The sequence below is a fragment of the Catharus ustulatus genome, chromosome 2 (genome assembly GCF_009819885.2).
Source record: "Catharus ustulatus isolate bCatUst1 chromosome 2, bCatUst1.pri.v2, whole genome shotgun sequence".
In the NCBI taxonomy this organism is placed as follows: domain Eukaryota; kingdom Metazoa; phylum Chordata; class Aves; order Passeriformes; family Turdidae; genus Catharus; species Catharus ustulatus.
The window spans coordinates 120,359,322-120,371,818 of NC_046222.1; the positions used below are offsets into that span (position 1 = coordinate 120,359,322).

The 12,497-nt window shown below is 42.7% G+C and overlaps 1 protein-coding gene across 1 annotated transcript in view; it reads right to left on the reverse strand.

The window, feature by feature from the left end:
* Positions 1–12,497, reverse strand: part of BACE2 (beta-secretase 2) — a 52,390-nt gene that overhangs the window by 19,605 nt on the left and 20,288 nt on the right. The window contains exons 2-5 of the mRNA XM_033052156.2: positions 11,038–11,126; positions 3,384–3,600; positions 1,927–2,055; positions 580–714 (exon numbers count right to left, since the gene is read on the reverse strand). Of these exons, the coding sequence (XP_032908047.1) occupies positions 580–714; positions 1,927–2,055; positions 3,384–3,600; positions 11,038–11,126 (570 nt within the window). The remainder of the gene's footprint in view (positions 1–579; positions 715–1,926; positions 2,056–3,383; positions 3,601–11,037; positions 11,127–12,497) is intronic.

Sequence of the window (12,497 nt, forward strand, 5' to 3'; positions counted from 1 at the left end):
ATCACATCCCATTGATCTCCAACTAAGAGCATGAGAGTAAAATGAAATTAGGATGTCTAAAGAAATTGGGGCATAAAAAATATAGAACTAAAATCAAAACATGAATAGGAGTAAGAAAGAGATAAAGCACACACATACACATATATCCTCCATAAAAAAAAAGAAGAAAAAATAAATGGCTTTGGAATAAAAATTGCAGCAGCACAGTCTCATTAGACTGATCCAGATTCAGCAGAACATTATTCCTAATAGAAACAGAAAGCTTATCCATCAGGAATAATAACTGCCAACCAAAAGAGAGCAAAAGCTGATTGCAAAAACATAAAATGAAAAAGGAAGCCTAGGATGAGAACTTGAGGAAGCAACCCAGGGTGACACCTGTCCTCTGCCACCATGAGTTGTGAGCTCAGCCAGCTCTACAGGGGTCAATCCAAAATCTCCCATTTCCTTGCTTTGACCAGAATTGCTTTAATTCAGGAGATTGCAGTGCGTGCCAAGACAAAACTGAGCAGTTTGGGTTTTTTTTCCCCTCAGCCAAAGCTGGATTTCACAGAGACAGGAGCACAGAAGGGCCAGTACCTCTCTGCAGTCCAGCTCCAGGTTCTGTCCCCCCACCTCCAGTTTGAGGATTTCCACCTGGTAGTACCACTCCTCCTTGATGGGTGTGTACCAGATGTCCCCTGTGTACAGGCTGGGCTCAATTCCACCCAGCACCTAAGGGAAAGGAGAAAAGAAGTCACACACTTTCAAATCCCACACGTTGGGTTTTGGGGCAGGTGCACCCAAAGAAGGGGGGTATTTAATTGTCATACTCAGGGGCATCAAAGTTTTAATTTAGTTTCATTTGTTAGGATGTTACTGTCAGGTTCTCTGTCAATAATAGAGCAGTGTGAAACAATGCTAGGCATTAAACAGATTGTGCTTCAAACAGAATTCCCACACTAGGCCAGATTATCAGCATTTTCACCTACAACCTCACACTGATTCTATTATGAAAACTCCACTCTTTAAAATTAAAACAGTATCTTCAGTGGTTAAATCTAGGCTATGCAGAAATATGGGACAGAAGAATAAATTACAGGTGAAAAATTTGCTTTTTCAAATCAGAAAAGCTTCAGTATTGTCCAAGAAGATTTCATTTTTTCTTACACACATCTGAAATGGAATCCCACCCTGTCACTGCTATCACTGTTAGCTTCCATCAAAATCCAGGCTGAGGATGGCTGGGAGCATTTGTGGAGACTCTGACTCTGAACTAAACCTAAGGAAGTTCTCTCTTGGTCTTCAGTTATAAGAACAACATTTACAATATGTGGACTAACTTCAAAATAAGTATTTGTGATCATCCTGTGCTGAGATGTTTATTTCAGCATCATTTGGGAACAGTCATTCCATCTCCCAATTCCAGATATATAATGTGCCAATTCATGGATCCACTGAAGATGATGGAAAGAACTTCCCAGAGGAACAGCAAGCAGGAGATCTGATCTACAGATTTTTCCCTTTATTATGTTGTTGACAACAAAAAAAAGAAAAGCCCCTTGATTGCTCTCCCCCTTTTCACATCATGTAAAAAAAAAATACTGTAGCATTTTGATGAGATTGAAAAAATTTATCAGCTGAATAAGGGACAGCTCAGTTTGAGAAATATAGCAGAATCTGCCCTGAGGAAACACCACAACATTCATGTTTTCCTTTGTTAAAAGATGAAAAGTTTACTCAAACTTGAGAGAGAAAAAAAAAAAGAATTGAGAATAAAAATAAATAACACTCAAATTTTGCCTAGAGGGCTTAGCTTTTCTTTCAAAAAAACATATTTAAAATATGAAAATATCTTTAAACACTAAATTTGGCAGAAGAGTCAGAGAAAAGAGGGAGAGAGATGAACAAAGATACATCTTCCCTCTCCTATTGACAGATACCCACAAGACTACCTCCGTTGGTACCACTTCCAGAAACAGGGAGTCCAGCACCACACATCTGCAGGGAGAAAATGTTGGGGATCTTGGCCTGCCTCACGAGGGAATCAAAGAATGTCTCCACAGAACTCGAAGGCTTGAAGGTGTTGAAAAGCAAAACAAACAAAAACAAGAATTGGAGGGTTCGTTAGAAAGTTTCTTCACAGAAATCAGCAAATCATTCAAACAAGACCACTTTTCACGAGTAAATTGAATTTCTGACAAGCAGCTGACGAAAGTTCTAGGCATAATAAGTCATTAAAACCCCAATATCTGTCATTTTTCTGTTTCTGATGTTTTTAAAAATGTTTTTGCTCTTGACCACTGTCAGTGCTGCTGCCACCAAATCCCTAAAACACAGGAGTAATTTTCAATTGCAGTTTCCAAACCCAAGCATCCAAACTTCCTTAGTTAAAAAGCAGAATTTTAAAGTCAGGATTTTCAGTTTTTCAACATTATTGAATTGTAACAAACTTTGAGTTCAGTGGCCCTGATTTTCTCTTCTCTTCCTTCTCTTCTCTTCTCTTCTCTTCTCTTCTCTTCTCTTCTCTTCTCTTCTCTTCTCTTCTCTTCTCTTCTCTTCTCTTCTCTTCTCTTCTCTTCTCTTCTCTTCTCTTCTCTTCTCTTCTCTTCTCTTCTCTTCTCTTCTCTTCTCTCTCACGACCAAAAGGTCAGAGAAAATAATTTCTGTGATTTTTTTCAAATCTTTTGCTTTAAGAAGCTTTAACATGAATTTTTTTTTTCCTTCTCTCTTCTCTTCTTTCTTCTCTCACTTCTTTCTCTGCTGACAGTCCATGAAATCCATAAAAACAACTCACACAAATCTGGACTACAGCAGACTCATCAGGCAGTGCTGAATTATTTGCTCTGTCTGGGTAGAACTCACTTTTGGTTGAAAATTACAACTTCATATTTTTCCAATCCCTTTTTCAATTTTAGATTTTTGAGGTTATACATTTTGGCCTATGATTTTCAGGTTTTAATTAAATCTTCTGCCTGAATTTCCTGCATCCAGGAGCAGGATGTGCTTGTTTCTATGTTCCTGGAAATACTGTAGCTAATGTTTGTTCTGACATTACCCATCCACCTCAAGCTGATGAACAGAAAATGTCCTAGAATGAACTGCTGAGGGCTTTGCCTTGGACCAGTTTTGAGAAATATCATCAGAGCTCTAATACCTCCCTCCACACACATCCCACAACCACACTCTGGTACTACAAGCTCTGTAAATGCTAAAATCAGCATTTCCATCACCAGAAAAGCCAAAATCCTCACAGGGGGCTGTGGTACCATCACAACCCAGCAAAGACAGAAGGAAAGAGTGGCTGGAAGGGTGGAGTCTGACACTGACAGACCATCAGCTGCCTTTATTTTAGCAGATTTCTATGCATTGTCCAGGACAGTCAGTGGGAAGGGATGGTTTACCTTGGCTAAGGCATCGTAGGCAAGACCAAGGATCCCATGCCACTTCACCCCTGGCAGGAAGAAGTTCTCTGACTCGAGGATGGTGGCAATGTTGATGGTGTAGCTGCCATAGAGCCCTTTGGGCATGGTGATGACATCTGTGCCCAGCACTCCAGTCCAGCTGCCTTGGCTGTACTTCACTGTGACCTCAATCCCCTGAGATCTGTACGTGCTTGACCTTTAAAAGCAAAGGACACACTGATGCACAGGCTGTTCATTTACAGTGCAAGACAACAGAATGTATTCAAACTCAGTTTTGCCCAGAGAGGGAAAAAAAAAAAAAAGCAAATCAAGTATGCAAAATACAAATCCATACTGCTTGTAGAAACAGGAAAAAGCAGAAATTAAGAAAACCCAAAACTCAAAGCCCCATTTTTATCCAGAAGCTATCCGTATCTCAAAGTTTTACAATGTGTTTTTAAAAAAAAAATAAATCTAAGGTATTATGTCACCTAGTGCAGTGTCCCTGACTCAGACTGGTCCATAGGAGCAACACTTAACTGGAGAAGGAATGTATTAAATGGCACTAGAAAATGTAAAGCTGCTGTATTCTATAAATCTAAAATTGAAATGCCAAGCTAAGTGAATAGCTGTAGACTAATAGCTCATTAATAATCCTAAAATACCCATTTTGGGTAAATTGGAATATTATTTTGAATATCAGCATAAGACAGAGGTTTCCTAAACCTGCAGTTTGGCCTATCTGTGAGGAAGTAAGCAGAATTTGATATTATTAACAAATGATTCACTGACTTGGAGGAGGAAAGGAACTAATTTTTTCTAGGCCAGGGAAGCAAAGGCAAAGGAGCAGTTAAATATGACAAACAAAGGAAGGAACTGAATCCTGTTTAAAAGGCTTAATAAAAACATTAGTAAAAGCTTCTATAGATTTTTCATTTTAAAGACCTGTAATCCATAAGCATTGTAATCATATCCCACCCACATCTCTACTGAAGAGCTACAAAAGTTCTAGATCCATCATAATTTATTTTGGATCCCCTTCTTGGCACACAGCTTCTCCTTTTGGAGAGACACATGACCACACTCAGCTCATCTCAAAAGACTTTTCACAGCTTATTGGAAGGTAAATTAAGGGGAGGAAAAAAGAGCATAAAATAAATTTATAACAGCATCTTTACATGTGTGTAGGACAATAGAAAGTGCAAGGGTTTATCAGGTGCTGATACTGTTGTCAATCCAGCTTTAATCTAACAGCCACATGAAATGGCTTCACAGCCCCTGTGCCTGAGCTCACCAGCATGAATTTGGGGTGACTTTCATTATTATGAGGAACAACCTTCAGATGACAACCTGGACAAGTCCCACAGTTCCAGCACTTTTTCCTGAGAGCATTTTGGCCACATGGACCATGCAACTGACTCTTCCTAGCTGAGGAAGGGAGGCCAGGCTCTAACCCTGAGCAGTTCTTGACACTCCAACCCTTCAAGGGTTAACATCCAAGAAATACATGAGATAATATTTCAAAATGCAGGAGTTCCAGAGATCCTGTTATTACCTGCATCTGATCACTTCCACTGCATTTGTGTGACACTTACACAGAGGAACATCTCTGCTCAGGCAGGGTCTTCAGAACACCTCTGTGACACTGCCAGTGCATTTTATAAATCAAAACAGAGTCTGAATAATCAGTGGCAAAGGGGAACTGGGGGCAGAATATAAAAGGGAGAATATAGGGTTTTTCATGTAGGAAAGTGTCTGGCTGAGCAGCAGAAGAGGGAACATCTGACATCAGAGAGAAAACTGAGTGCAGGGAGAATGAAGCAAAGCAAATCTGCAAACACAACAGAGCATGACTCCAACAGCAGCAGCACACAGCTCTTCTTCCACAGGCAGGAAGAGCCTGATGGACTGAGCTGTGGACCAGGACACACCACGACTGGATTCATTTTCCAGCACAGCTGGTGACCTTTCCCTTCTCAACATTTGTGCCTCAGCTTCCCCACCTGCAGAAATGGATATGAAGACACTCATCTCATTTGTAAAGTTCACAAATGTCATACTGAAGAGAAGACTTTATTACTTCCTTCAAGGAGAAAAATTGGTAATGTGGGAAGGATCTTGCAGTAAATTATATTCTGTTCTGCAAAACCATTTCCTGCCAAATCCAGGTGATCAGCCAGTCTGGTTTTTTTCACTTTTCCACCTCACTGATCCAAAGGAAGAAAACTTTAGAGGTCAAAACCAGAGACTTCTTGTAATTCATGGGCTGAGTGTTTTAAAACAAAAATAACAAATAGCTGTTTTGGCTGTGATGAGAAAAGAAGAAATTAATCTCTTTCAGCAGGACAAAGTGTATCTTAGCCAGAGGCAAGGAATAAGGGCTCCTAGATCCTTCTCCCTTCTCTCTCTCCTTCCCATTCCCGTTTTCTCTCCAAAGCAGCCACCAGAAACCTGGTCCTCAAACCTCAAATGGATCTCAAACAAACCAGCAATGGGGTAATTTTCTCTTGCAGAGTTAATCCTCATTACCAGCACACAGAACAGAACAAGACACAACCAGAATCTTATTTCTGGTGTCACCATCCCTTTGCAGCAAGCTCAGCATGGCAACAACAAATCCAGCACAGGCAGGAATCTCTGTGTAACCCCAACCTCACCAAACAACTTGAAAACAAAGCAAACATGAAAATACAACAGAAAATATTAATTTCTAACCAAGAAGTCCCATCTAATCTGCAGGGCTTCCACAAAAAGTTTATCATTCATTCCAAACCACAAGCTGAACACTGCACACAACCTTGCAGGGTCTCACTGCAAAAGCAGCACTAACTTTTGTTTGATGGTATATAACTTATTGTATTACCTCAGTTTATTGCCTGTATTTGTCTTACCCCCCTATCTCTTGGAAAGATCAACTCCTGAGCAGCTTGCTTTTGAACCTTCAGATGGTGAGGCAGTAGTACTCTTTATTTATTTACTGAAGTAAAACTGAATTCTGATCCTGAATACTGAGCATGTCAGATTTACATACTGCTGCAGAGCCATCACTGATCACTGGGGTTCAAGTGTAAAAATCCCTTTATGTGCCTGTTTAAGCAGCTCTTTTATCATAAGTGGAGTGCTCAACAAAACTACTTGTTGTTTTGAACAGCATGAAAAACAAACACTGTGATTTCTTTTCAGTTCAGGACAAATCAGGTCATTTTGCAAAACCTCGTGGTGACTTACAGAGCATGATTATCACAGCAAACTCAGAACTTGTCACAGCAAAGGTTTGTCAGAGCCACTTAAAAGCCCAAGTTGTGAAGGAGTGCATGGTTAACAGCTTAATTGCTTTGTACAGAAAGAGCCAGATAATTAAACAGGAGGATTGTATCACACAGATTAAATGATACACAACATCATTTAACCAGTTAGTTCTAGAATTGCTCCAGGAGGGCTCTTCCTGAAGAACACACCCTCTGGGTCCTTTGAAACAAAAATAATGCCTTTCCCATGCACCCCCCTCAATTTCAGTCAAAAAAGAATCATGCATTCAATTTCTGATTTTGATCGTCTGAATAAAATTAAACTAAGAGTGTGGCACCAGGAAATTAAGACCCATCACTCTCTCCAACACAACATGAATATTCTAATAAGCACACATCTATAACTCATAACACATTAATTTAACAAATTACTAATCTTTCTTTCCCCTTCTCTTCAACTTGCAGTTTAAGATGTCGGAAGCACTCCATGACAATATAGGGGAAAACTGCAGGAGTGATTAGCAGGTGACAGAAAACCCCTTTATCTAATGTTAAGTGTTCCTCCCAGGAAGGAAGAAAAGTGCACATAGGTTGTTTTTCTCATTTGCACGTGGGCAAAGGTCACTCTTGGGTAATTTTACAGATGCAGCTGATGTGATATCAATGCCCCTGCAAAATCATGAGAACCAAGTGTGATGGTTTGGGCTGGGGATGGAGTTAATTTTCTTCACAGCAGCTAGCACAGGCTGTGTTCTGGATTTGTGCTGAAAACAGAGCTGAAATGTAGAGATGTTTTTGTTGTTGTTGAGCAGCTCTTGCACAGAGCCAAGGCCTTTTCTCCCTCTCCCCCCACCCCAATACTGCCAGGCTTGGTGAGAATTTGGGAGGGGACACAGCCAGGACAGCTGACCCCAGCTGACCCCAGGGACATCCCACACCGTGGTGTCATGCTCAGCACACACAGATGGGGAAGAAGGGGGAAATGTTTGGGGTTATGGTGGGGGAATGAGTGAGTGAGGGCTGTGTGGGGCTGAGTTGCCATCAGAGTTTAAACCACAATGCCAGGGAAGGTGTTCTGACTGCTGGAAAAGTCTATCCTAAGGCCAGTCTCAAAAAGAGACAAGCAGCAGCACCCAAGGAAGAAGAGGTGACTGGGCTTCACCTCCAGTCAGGAAAAGTCCCAAATAAAACCTCCTGGAATCTGTTTCCAAGCACGTTGTCTTGGGTCACAATACAGAGTGTGATAAAAGGTATCTGTTCTGTCACCATCTGTTGAGGGTGGGGCAGTGATCCTGATCTCCCTGGGAGATATTCTGCTAATGGGCATCCATTGAAACCAGCTGGGGCATTGTTCTTTATCTTTTCACAGCCCATCCTTCCTCCAGCCAGTCATTTTCTGCTCATGGCCATTGAGTCCCACTGTGGCACTGATAAAATTACTGCATCCCATTGGGAGTTGCTCCAGCCAGGGGGAAGAGCCCAACATTTCTTCCCAAGATAAAAACAGAGGTTTTGGGACACTAAGGGAGCCCCTTTCTCCACTGGACTCCAGAGGAAAACCGGATTTCTCCACATCCCCACTGGAGCTCCGGAGGGAAACTGCACCTTGTACAGGAGCACTGCTCCAACTGAGCCACATCTGTCACTGCAGGAGGATGCAGCCACCATGGAATGGGACTGCTGCCAACACCCTGCCTGACGGGTGTCAGGTTGTACTCTGACTGTGTCAGGGTTTGGGGTTTGTTCTTTGTAGTACTGTATTTCTATTTTAATTTCCCTAGTAAAGAACTGTTATTCCTAATTCCCATATCTTTGCCTGAGAGCCCCTTGATTTCAAAATGATAATAATTTGGAGGGAGGGAGTTTACATTCTCCATTTCAAAGAGAAGCTTCTGCCTTTCTCAGCAGACACCTGTCCTCCAAACTAGGATGGGGGGCGGGTGGAGGACAGTCACGCAGTCACAGACACTCAAGGAGGAATTTCACAGGCACATCACACCTGACCTCACTGCCTTCTACACCAAGACTGGATGCACAGCTGAGGAGAACAGTGCCTGTGGCACACTTTGGCTTCAGCCAGGCTTTGGACATGACTCCCAAGGCATTCCCACTGGAAGCTGAGGATGTGGGGCTGAACAACCCAGCCATGGTGTGGCTGAGGAGTGGAGGCTGCACCCCAAGGAGCCATTGACTCCTGACAAGCAGAGAGACAAGGGGATGTGAGTGGAGGAAAAACTGTTCCACAGCTGGGGAAAAGGAGGCTCAGTAGAGACTTTCTTACTCCTTACAAGTCCCTGGCAGGAGGGTGCAGCCAGGTGAGACTCACTCTCTTCTCAAAGCAGCAACAGGACAAGAGGACACAGCATCAAGCTGTGCTAGGAGAGGCTCAGGTGGACACCAGGAGGAATTTCATCATGGAAAGAGTTGTTAAACACTGGAACAGGCTGCCCAGGGAGGTGGTGAACTCATCCCCCTGGAGGTGTCCAAGGAAGGGCTGGAGGTGGCACTCAGTGCTGGGGACAAGCTGGGGACAGGTTGGACTCCAAGGTCCTGGAGGTCTTTCCCAGCCTCAATGATTCTGTGGTTCTGTGAATGTCTTCATCAAGCAGCTGCATGAAGGACAGACTGCCCACCCAGATGTGCAGGGGATCTACATCATGCTGACTGTCACAGCCAGGAGTTACATTTTTTGAGGTTCAGGTTGGACAACAGGAAGTATTTCCTCCCAGCAGACTGGCACAGCACTGGAACATCTGCCTGGATGCAGTGTGGATTCTCCATGCTCAGAGGTTTACATGGCTGGGCTCAGGCATGGCTCACCTGCCCTGGTGACAGCCCCAGCTCATTTGGGATGAGTGCTAGGGGACCTACAGAGCTTTCTTGCAACCAAGATTTTTTATAATATCTACCTGATTTCACTGGGGCCAGGATGCCTCCAATTTATCTATTTAAATGTAGTTAAAATATTTAAAATGGAAGAAGCATGGTGCACCCATGCTAATGTTTGTATTCTGAGCACACTGCAGGACTCCATCAGTGCAACCCAAACCACAAACTGTTGCTGCAATTGCTCTGGACTGTCATGACTTGATTTTGAGTAATTTAACAAAGCACCCTTAACTAACTCTTCAGGGCCTGGACTTCAAGGTTTTGTTGTTTACCTTATATTAAAGTCCTCAAAACACAGTGTGTGCTGAGAACACCAGTCACAAGCTGCAACCTTCACATGATTTCAGTCTTTCTCCACACACAAGCCCTGCTGTGGCTGTTCCTAATGCTCTGTGTTTCTGATGAGTGAGGCCTTGTCCTTCCAGTCTCAATAACATCAACCAAGAGACAAGGGAGAAAGAATGCTTGTGCTTTTAATTCTTGCAATTAAGTTTTCTCTAGCCACTGCCTATGGAAGAGGATGGATGGTTGGCATGGGAAACCCTGCAGTAGTGCAGAAATGCCATAAAGTGCAAATTCTGGATTTTCCAGACCTGTATCATATCAGCATGATGTGAAATATCTCCATTAACATCTAAATATATGACAGGTGGTGAGGCTACTCTACTAAGCAGCATGCAGATATTAGATTTCCCTCCATTTCCAGTACATCTTATTGGAAAAAAACCTGTAAAACCCCCTGTTAAAACACGTATGAGGTAGTGAGAAGGGTGATACTCCAGTTTCCCAGCACTGTTAGCATTTTTATCCATATGCTTCAGCTAAAGATAGACACTGCAGTTTGGAGAGGTTTACCTGAAATAATTGAAACTAGAGAAAGGCAGAAAGGAAGGAAGAAAAAGAGGAAGTGTGATTCAGGCAGACAAAGCTTGGCTGTGATTAATGTCAACTTATGTTAAACACATCAAATTTAGTGCATAACAAACACCAGAACCACCAAGTTGTATTTTGTAAATAACCAGATCCATCAGGGTCTGTCCAGATCACTGACTGATTGAGGCCTGTGGCCAAACTAAACAACAAATTAGGTTTTGACTAAGTAATTTTGCTTCTGGATGAAATGTCAAGTAACTGATACAATTACCAGCTTTTAATTTTTTGTTTTCAAACAAAGGCAAAGCATATTGAAACTTTTAATTCCTTGCAAGTCTATTCAGGTAAGAAATTGGCTGAAATTGGTGTGGTTTTGCAAACAATTTTTAGCCTGTAATCATCTTCTCTTTTCTCCAGTTTTAATGATTGCTGCTGATGTTCACTCAGAGCTCAGCTGTGCTGCCATCACTGGGGCTGTTCAGTGTTTGACAAAGCCAAAATTCCCACCAGGCAACCAACATCTCACTCCCATGGGATGGCACAGGAGCCCCAGGAGCTGCCTGGTCATCCTTATCATTCATGGAGGGGCCAGAATCCCAAAGAACCCCCCTAATTTCCACCAGGGGTGCAGAACAGGTACTTACAGCTCAGGATTGAAGTAGGATGTGACATCAGGATCAGGCACACCTGCTACAGCAAAATTGCTGCTCCCAGTGTCAACCAGAATATTTAACTGCCAAAAAAAAAGGAAAAAAAATGAGAGGTGATTTGCATATCCAATTAAACAAATGAACAACAACAAAAAAATCACTGCAGTTTTTGTCTAAACTGCCTTCAGTTTTAAAATCATGGTGAGCATTGACCTGAGAAATAAATTTAGTGTCACTTTTGGGAAAGATTGCTGCTGTAGCCTATCCAAAACAGCTGATCATGCTGAAACACTTTAAAATAGTTCTGTTCCTGGAGGGGGGAAAACCCGCCAAGCCCACATTTGCACAGCAGATGAATTCCTGATCATCTCCAATTTCTTTTTGGCCCAAGCCCACATTTGCACAGCAGATGAATTCCTGATCATCTCCAATTTCTTTTTGGCCCAAGCCCACATTTGCACAGCAGATAAATTCCTGATCATCTCCAATTTCTTTTGGCCCAAGCCATGAGTCTTGGCAACCTGTCCAGAGCACAGGCTGAGTTATGGACTGCTTAAAGCACTGTTTGTCTTAGAGCTTGGGAGATTTCAAGGTAGGGGCTGAGTTCAGGTCTGGACAGAAATAAGCAGAAGCACAAAGTTGTCTCATGGATTGGAAATCACAGGAGCAATGCCCAGTTCATCCTGAGCAGCAGTGACCTTCCACAGCTTTACCACCTTTAAAAATGAGGATGGCAGAATTACTAACACCCTGACTGAAAGGTGGCCTGAGAGGGGGCCCCTTGTTTGGCTCATAGGGAGGGTGATTTAGGCTGGAAATTGCCATGTGGATAAAATGGGACACCTCCTGTCCCCATCCAGCTCAGGTAACCAGGCTGGTCCATCACAGCTGCACGATGGCAAAGCTGAAGGAACTGCAGGATCACTTCTTTCAGTGAGATCTGGAAACTACACCAGGTACAGAACCATTAAATGGTAAGTTTAAGTCAGCCAGAGACCCTACTGCCGCCAAAAGCAATGGTCACACTCTTCCCTGCTCTTGGCTGGATGCTTCCCAGGCCTCCCTGGCAAAGCCACAGGGCTGTGATGCAAATCAGATCAGGTTCCTCACTTAGAGATGCCAAAAAAAAAAAATTTTTTTTAATCTGCCATATCAGAGAGCCACTCAAATGGGTATGGTAGATACCAGAAAAGGGTGATTCCCTCCTTTGGTGACAACACGGTCTCACATTGGTTTAAGATACCTGCTCCCCAGAAAAATATGAAAGAATTAAGGATTTTCCTGTAGGAGGGAGTGTGACACGAAGATTATAAAGCCAGCTCAAAGCAGCCCCTTTGGGAAGGAGTAATCCCCATCACTCCTTAAGATGTGATGTAGCTTGGGATCTGCAAAGGGAAGGGGATGTGGGAAGGGCAAGAGAGAACAATCAGGGAAACAAGTTTGGTGTTGACAAA